The sequence below is a fragment of the Sinocyclocheilus rhinocerous genome, unplaced genomic scaffold, assembly GCF_001515625.1.
Source record: "Sinocyclocheilus rhinocerous isolate Xijiao unplaced genomic scaffold, SAMN03320098_v1.1 scaffold2594, whole genome shotgun sequence".
NCBI classification, from domain to species: domain Eukaryota; kingdom Metazoa; phylum Chordata; class Actinopteri; order Cypriniformes; family Cyprinidae; genus Sinocyclocheilus; species Sinocyclocheilus rhinocerous.
The window spans coordinates 55,997-64,807 of NW_015665225.1; the positions used below are offsets into that span (position 1 = coordinate 55,997).

General features: G+C 35.0%; 1 protein-coding gene across 1 annotated transcript in view; it reads left to right on the forward strand.

The window, feature by feature from the left end:
- LOC107731304 (netrin receptor DCC-like) overlaps positions 1-8,811 on the forward strand; it is a gene marked incomplete at its 5' end in the record, with an annotated part of 67,152 nt that overhangs the window by 55,943 nt on the left and 2,398 nt on the right. Inside the window, one exon of the mRNA XM_016542357.1 lies at positions 5,961-6,103. Coding sequence (XP_016397843.1) covers positions 5,961-6,103 — 143 coding nt within the window. The remainder of the gene's footprint in view (positions 1-5,960; positions 6,104-8,811) is intronic.

An 8,811-nucleotide genomic window follows, 5' to 3' on the forward strand; every position in this document is an offset into this window, starting at 1 on the left:
ATCGTCTGTCTGTCTGTCTGTCTGTCTGTCTGTCTATCTATTATCAATCTATCTATCTATCTGTCTATCATCTGTCTGTCTGTCTGTCTGTCTATCTAGCTATCGGCTGTCTGTCTGTCTGTCTGTCTATCTATCTATCTATCTGTCTATCATCTGTCTGTCTGTCTGTCTATCTATCTATCTGTCTATCATCTGTCTGTCTGTCTATTATCTGTCAATCTATCTGTCATCTATCTCTCTGTCTGTCTGTCGGCTGTCTGTCTATCATCTGACTGTCTGTCTGTCTGTCTGTCTGTCTGTCTATCATCTGTCTGTCTGTCTGTTTGTCTATCTATATATCTATATCTATCTATCTATCTATCATCTGTCTGTCTGTCTGTCTGTCTGTCTATCGATCGTCCGTCTGTCTGTCTGTCTGTCTGTCGGCTGTCTGTCTATCATCTGTCTGTCTGTCTGTCTATCTATCATCTGTCTGTTTGTCTGTCTATCATCTGTCTGTCTGTCTATCTATCTATCTATCTATCTATCATCTGTCTGTCTGTCTGTCTGTGTCTGTCTATTTGAAGACCAGAGCTTTCATGCTTGAAAAAAGGACAGAAAGTGTCAGAAAATGTCACTCATTTATTTTTATATTTATTTATTTATTTATTTATTTTAAGGGCATGAGCTTTCAAGCTTCATAAAGGATAGAAATGTGTCATAAAATGTAATGACTTATTTTAAATAAAAACATCTTTTATTTATTTGTTTTCTTTGTTTTTAGAAAATGTTGGTGTTATATTGAAATGTGCACTGTCAGTGGCGCCTAGTCTATCTATCATCTGTCTCTCTGTCTATCTATCTATCTATCATCTGTCTGTCTGTCTGTCTGTCTGTCTATCGATCGTCTGTCTGTCTGTCTGTCTGTCTGTCTGTCTGTCTGTCTATCTATCTATCGTTCTGACTGTCTGTGAGGTTCAGTCGTGGTTTTCTCGGCTCTTTCATTTCCTTTTTATTCTTGTTGAGTTTTTCTGACTGGAGTGTCGTGTCGTTCTGTCTCTGGTTCATCTCTGTGCTGCACATGTGAATAAGGCTTGTTTGAGAAATCAATCACTCGTTTGAACTTTGTATCATATCTTATTCCCTCACGCCGTGAATTATGACTGATCAAGTAAACACTCCCAGTTAGTTCGTTATCACAGCTTGTGTTGTATTACTAATGCTTTGATTTACTCGTGTTAATTAATTGTCATCAGGAGCCGTGAGTGTAATCAGCTGCGGGGTGAAACGCTGCAGACGTGCATCGACTCTCATAAAGGAGAGAATGCAGCAGAATAAAAGTCATAGGGCCTCAGGAGACGACTGAGCGTTTGAGGGCTGTCGGGTTTATATTTACTATCCGCGAGCTTCACAAACTCGCCTTTGTTCCTCTTGTTTCAGAGGAGTCCATCCGTCTTTTAAAGAAGAATTTAAAGCCGTCTCCTTCCTGCCCGAGAGAGACGGATCAATCTATCAGAGTCTCTTTTAACTTGAAGGCATCAGAGAGTCCAGAGAAGTTCTGACACCGGAGATCCTTCATGCATTTTTATTTAGACAATTTAGTTGAATTAACCTGAAACATTTACGGCTTGTCAAATTTGTGCTCTGTCTTTGGCGAAGATGTTTTCTCTTGCTTTTATCAAGCGTTTCTTTTCCCAGGATGCGGCCACTTCACCGCAAGTTAAATGGGGTTTTTAAAGCTGATGTGAGGGATTGCGTTGCAGACGGACCTGAAGCGCTTTAAACCGTTCAGCCATTTCACACACCATAACACACACTGTCCTCGACTGAGAGAGACGCAATTTGTCAGAATATAAAGACAAAGAGGAGCAGAGAGAGGGAGGAGTGTTGATTTATGGATAATCTCATGAAGACAGCTCACATCTCACCCCAAAACAAAAGAAAATATATTGTGCATGAAGAAAATGAGGCTGATTTTAGAGCCAGTGTGATTTTTTCACATTATGACATTATTTTCATGACAATTAAACAATTCCTGTTTAAGGAGCTTAATTTATTTTTCTCATTTATGTTTCTCATTAGATTCTCATTGTTGTAGTACAATGTTTTATTTATTTAAATCAGAATAAATTAAGGAAAAATCAGCAAATACTACCATTACGCATCATGACAATTAACCCTCAAATTCTCATTACTGTAATGCAAAGGAAAACAATGCACTGACTTTAAAAACAGGCTTCATTTTTGTCATGCAAAATGCAACAAAAAGCTCGTTTCTTATGGGTTTGGGGTTGAAATGTGATCCTTGATGTGTTTTTTAAAAAAAGAAGGCATATTTTCGGGCCAGTATGATTTTTTTTCCTTCACATTATGACGTTATTTCCATGACAATTAAACACAAATAATTCTTATTTCTATATGTATTTGGATGTTTAAGGAGCTCTCGTTAATGTTTCTCATTAGATTGTTATTGTTGTACTACTTTGTTAAAAAAAAGCATAAATTACAAGTGCTACCATTATGTATAAATACTTTGATTTGAATAATGCATCATTATTTTCATGACAGTTAACCCTCAAATTATCATTGCTGTAATGCAAAGGAAAATAATGCACTGGCTTTAAAAATAGGCTTCATGTTTATCATGCAAAATGCAAAGAAAGGTCTTGTCTCTCCTGGTGTGGGGTTGAAATGTGACTCATCCGTGTTTTTGATGGTTTTTCTGAGATTCCTCAGTGAATCGGCTGATCTGTGTTTCACTCATAGTGACCTTATTCCCGCTGAACAAGGGTCTGTTTGGAGCAGAAGAAGGTTATGAATTGCTATTGAAGATGTGTTCTCTAAAGCATCTTCTAAGGGCTGGTTTTTCCCGTCTCTGTGAGAGTTTAGGTTTGAATGAGCTCGGCAGAGATCTTGGCTGGCTAATCTGCCGGCGGCTGGAAGTTAATGAGCGCTAATCATCTCTGGCCGAGAGACAAGAAGAGAAATGACAGTGATAATATCACTTACCACTCCAATGCACCTCTAAAAGAGGGAAAACAGCCTGACGTCCAGATCCTGCTACAGTGGTTCATCAGGCCAGTTTTAGTGCACTACACCAGCAAAACCACCTTTACACTGCTCAGGATACTAGTATTGTACGTGTATCAAACTGCGTGGATATTAGTTTCACTGTCTAATGGTCTGAAATTGAACGTTGAGTTGAAGAGTGATGAGCACGAGCCAGCAAGTAGCAGTAGCAGCACGTACACGACCCATAAATTGCTTTACAGTTGACTGAAAATCCATATCAGAAAAACATTGAGCAGTTAGTATGGTGCGAATGCTAACGAGCCCCTCCGGCGGTCTGGATCTCTCTGAGCGGGTTTTTTCTCATAATGGGGTTATGTGATATTTTGCCTGCTCAGTTTTGCATTTCTGTAGTGACACTGTTTTTTATGCTCTGTTCGCTTTTTCTCGCGTCTTTAGGCATATTTTTTTTTCTTTTTTTTATCATATTGGTTAATGCAAACCAGTGATGTTTTAGTATCATTAAGATACTATTAGTACACGCTTGAGGTATTCGGCCAATCACAATGCACTGGATAGCTGGCCAATCAGAGCACACCTCGCTTTTCAGACCGATGAGCTTTGTAAAAATCAACGCGTTTCAGAAAGGCGGGGCATAGAGGAGAAACAATAATGTACAGTATGTGTTTTTTTAACCTTAAACCGCATAAACACATTTCATTACACCAAATACACAAAATAATGTTCTTTTTAGCAACATCATATGACTCCTTTAATTTGACAATAGACATGCATCAGTAACGCAAAAGTAATGTTATTCCTATGAGAATAGTAACTATAATGGAATTTAAATGTAAGAAGTTCCTTATTAACAAGATAAATAATTGACAGTAACTCATTGCTATATGTTCAGAGTTATCTGCAGAAATGTTTGTTGTTGTTGTTGTTTTATAGTGTAATGGGCATATTTTAAACTTTTTTAATGTACATACTGTATAACAGCCTACATTCATACATCAGTGTTTTAGTATAATTGAGATACTATTCTAGTTTTTGTTAATATTTTGAATCAGAATTTGTTTTTTATTTTCTGCTTTCATGTTAATTTTAGTTAATGTTTTAGTAATTTTGTTCTGTTTTTGTCATTTTTATTATTTTTAAATACGTCTATATAGTTATTACTCATTTTTAATTTCAGTTTTAGTTATTTTAGCACGTTGTTAAACTAAATGAATGTGAGAAATGTTGCCTTCGAAACTAGCTGAAATGAAAACGTTTTTTATGTTAGTTTTATTTCAGTTAACATTTATTTTATTTCAAGTAATGAAAATGTTTTTTATGGTTTTTAGTTTTATTTAACTATAATATAATAACCCTGATGGAAACAGCATAAATTTAGCATGAATTAAGCATAAAATCATACATTTTATTTGTTAATAAGCTTTCATTTTTTTGGCAAGGCTTCAACAATTTTACTATTTAAAAAAATCTGACAATAATGCATTAAATTAATGTTTTGTTTTGTTTTAGTCATTGACTTATCTAAGACTGTAATAATAAAAAAATTAATTAAAAACGGCTTAGCATTTAGTATATGGAAAATAATTGTGTGTGTTTTCATAAATATTTTGTAAACAAACTGCCATTTAAAGGCTTAAAATCCAGAAAATGAAAGAATTTGTGGTAGTTATGATCAGGACTAATGTAGGTAAAAAGATCAATGTCAGCGAAAATGGAAAAAAATGTTTATATATCTTATTTTTATGTCTGTTTTTTATCCACTAAGGACCTCAGTGTAACTTTCTTAAACTGATGCACAATGGTTAATGTAGTTTTGCACATTCACGGAAAATAGCTTACTTCTGCACTGCAAAACAAGGTTGATAAAACCATTCAGCTGAACAACATGAAACCACTTTATCTTGGCTTCATAGACGCGGAGCTCGATTGAAAACTGAGTTCTGGTGGTTAAATTAATTCTACATTAACAATCAACAATAATTCTGCTCTCTAATCACTGCCATTGATAAAGCAGAAGTGGTTTGGGGTTTTTGTCCCTCGATTTACGCTTTTGCTTGAATGCACAGCTTTGACAAGGACGTGTTCCTGGAGCAGGTGCTGCCAATTTCTGCAGTTAGATTGCACTGCTAATGCATGATTTTGTTGCATTCAGGGTCAGCAGGACAGGTGCTGAAAATAATGAAAACAATTTGTAGCTACCTTGTTTTCTGGATAAGTGCACCAAGTGAAAATTGCATTGATGAAAGATAAGATAAGTCACAAAAATGAACATTTGCAGAAAATGCATTCACCCTCAGATCATCCCAGATCAGGATGAGTTTGTTTCTTCATCAGGTCTGGAGAAATGTAGCATTGCATCAGTGTCTCAGCAATGGATGCTCTGCAGTGAATGGGTGCCGTCAGAATGAGAGTCCAAACAGCTGATAAAAACATCACAATAATCCACAAGTAATCCACAGCACTCCAGTCCATCAGTTAACATCTGGAGAAGACAAAAGCTGAAACTAATCCAGCATTAAGACATTTTTAATGTCTAAAATATGAGTTCATAATCCATAATAACGCTTCCTGCAGTGAAAAAGTGTTCTGGTGTGAATCAGGAGAGAAATCAAGATCAAGTAAGTGATGTTTAGGTTTCATTGGTGATTTTCAGCATTTTTTTTTTTTCATTTTTGAGTGAACTACTTTTCAAGTCACATTTGATTACATGTTGAACACAAAAGAAGATATTCTGAAGAATGTGTGTAACCCAACAGTTGACGGCAGCCATTGATCTACATAGTATTTTTTCAATACTATAGAGGTCAATGGTTCCCAACATTCTTCAAAATATCTTCTTTTGAAGAAAGGAACTCGTACAGCTTTGGAGCGTGAGGATGAGTAAATGATGACAGAATGTTGATTTTTAGGTGAAGTGTCCTTTTAATGTTTGGAATGTTTTCTGCTCACAGGTGGGACGTTACCCAAACCGCAGGTGAAGACGGCGTCTCTGGGTCAGGCCGGGAAGGCCCGCTCTCCGTTACTGCCCGTGTCAGTTCCGACCGCTCCGGAGACTGCTGAAGACGCACAGAAGCAAGCAGACGACCCAGCCAGCGTGAGTCACTGCATCTACAGAGATCCCACTCAAACACACGCTTCAGTTTTTCAGTTATTAATCATTGAACAGGCAGATAAGAGCGCAGGCGATGTTCAGCTATTGATGTCACAATAACAAGACAAAGTGGGAAGTTTGTGCTCGGGGTTTGATTTGACCTCAGACGACTCGCTTTTCTGGTTTATGAGCGAGAGACGGAAATGTCAGGAGACTCTGTCCATCCCACACACATCTGTATAATTGGGATGGCCTTTTCTCATCAGAGATGAAGCAAATAAACAACCTGACACTGATCGGACACGGCCCGAGGGAGGGAGTTTACCGTTAATACCGCGGTACATGTATCTGTGTGCTATTCATGCAAGAGACACATTTTAATTTACACAATTTACACGTTACAAGATTTTATTAAAGCAGGGATTCACAAACTTTTTTTATCAACCAAACCCCTTTAAGCTAAAATATTGAATAATTTAATTCATAATTCTACATAAGTAATAATTTTAAGTAATATTTCTACAATTTAACACATTTGCATGTTCATGGTATTGTTATTTTAGTGTCACTGATGTACTATTATAGTGTTTGTTAGTATTGCAAATTATATATATACATAGTTTTCACTTTAATTTTATTCATATTTTAATTATATAATATTTTTTAATTTGTATTCATATTTTCAGTTAGTTTTTATTTTTATATTTTGTTTTATTTTAATTTTAGATAAAGTTTTAGAAAATTTTGTTGTGTGTTTTTGTCATTTTAATTGTTATTTAATTTTTTTTTTAATATGGCTATATATTTTTTATTAATTTTTATTTATTACTTTTAGCTTTAGTTGTAGTTATTTTAGAACTAAATGACTTGGCAACTAGCTGAAAAAAATTAAGTTTAAGGTTTATATATATATATATACAAACTTTGTTTTTTATTAGTTTTAGTTTTAGTTCTAGTTTTAGTTAACTATAATAACCCTGAAACCATTTAATGCTATTTTGTTACTTGGAATAAAATATACTTTAACTGAAATGAAATATAATTGCCAAAAAAAACATTTCTCATTTTCATTTAACTTGGTGTACCAAAAAAAATAAAACTAAAACAGAAATAAAAATAAAAATGAATAAAAACTATATAGACATTAAAAAACTTTTTTTTTAAAACGCACGACAAAATTACTAAAACTTTATCTAAAATTAAAATAAAACAAACTAAAAACAAATTGAAAATATGAATAAAAACTATAATAATACATTAATGATATTTTTAAAATCTTAAGCGTCAGTAAATATAAGGACAGGATATGGATTATAAAGAAATATCGGTAACACTTTATTTTAGGGTCTCTTAACTAGTTGCTTATTAGCATGCATATTACTAGAATATTAGCCATTTATTAGTACTAATTAAGCACATATTAATGCCTTATTCTACATGACCTTATTCTACATCCCTAATTTAACAACTACCTTACTAACTATTAATAAGCAGCAAATTAGGAATTTATTGAGGGAAAAGTCGCAGTTAATTGTGAATAAATGTTCCCTATTCTAAAGTGTTACCGAAATATCACATCCTCAGATGAATGAATGATGAATCGTGCACACCACAATCCAAACTAGAGCAGCAGTGAGAGTTCATGCTGTAGTTGCGCGTGAGTTTGTGTTGCATGTGTCTAAATCAGACACTGGTCCGTCAGAGCGTTTAAAGCCAACAATCTTTTCCTGCCGTCCAGGGGTTAAATTGGGATTTGTTATGTGGGGGGGCTCTATGGTATCGAGTTTAATTTCAAATTCTTACATTTGATCTATAAATTCAATTATAATAATGTGATTATCTATACGTTATCAAATTTAATCATTTACACTGAAAAATACAACTGCATTAAATAATATTATGATATTATTTTAAATATTTTTTAAATATACAAACAAGAAATGATGGTGGAAATGATACTTTTTAATGAAATTAAAACGCCAGTAGGTGCCAGTAGTGAGCGTTTTATGAGTGAGTCATTGAGTCATTAATTCAAACGATTCGTTCAAACGGCAGATGTTTATGCATGTGCTAATGAAACTTTGACTCAACCGATTCGTTCAAAACACGGAATCAAGCAGCAATGAATCGGCTGGTTGCTATGTGTTTCCGCCTAAAATGTATGTGACATAATATTATTGTATTTGCATTGTAACTGTTTATAGAACTATTAAACAGTCGTGATGGTGAAAACGTTGTGTGATGTTGCCTAACTAACTGTATTTTAAATATAAAAACTTTCCATTTTGAATTTTTACCTCAGGATGCTGAGTTTCTTAGTGTTGCGCGTTTTGATTTCTCCTGGAGAGGCTGCGCGAGCCTCGCCTCAGCGGCGCAACCTTATTCTGTCAATAGATGCATTATATACAGTAGCTATATCCACTATTCGCCACTTACTCTAAATATTGCGTTTTGGTGTTTACATAGTTATTTTTGGTTACTGATGTTTTAATCATGTTACTTGTCTGGCGTTAATGAAGCATTAATGTCAAGCCCCAGACGGCCCGGCCCAATTTAAACCCTGGTCTATGTAGCATGATGCTACAGTGTGCATGAATGGTCACATAACACGCGCTTTCGGTCTTGTAGTATGAACGGACATCTGCATATGATTGGAACTCTACACAGCTCCCGCGCTACTCTCCATTGGAAATGAATGACTTTCGGTCTGT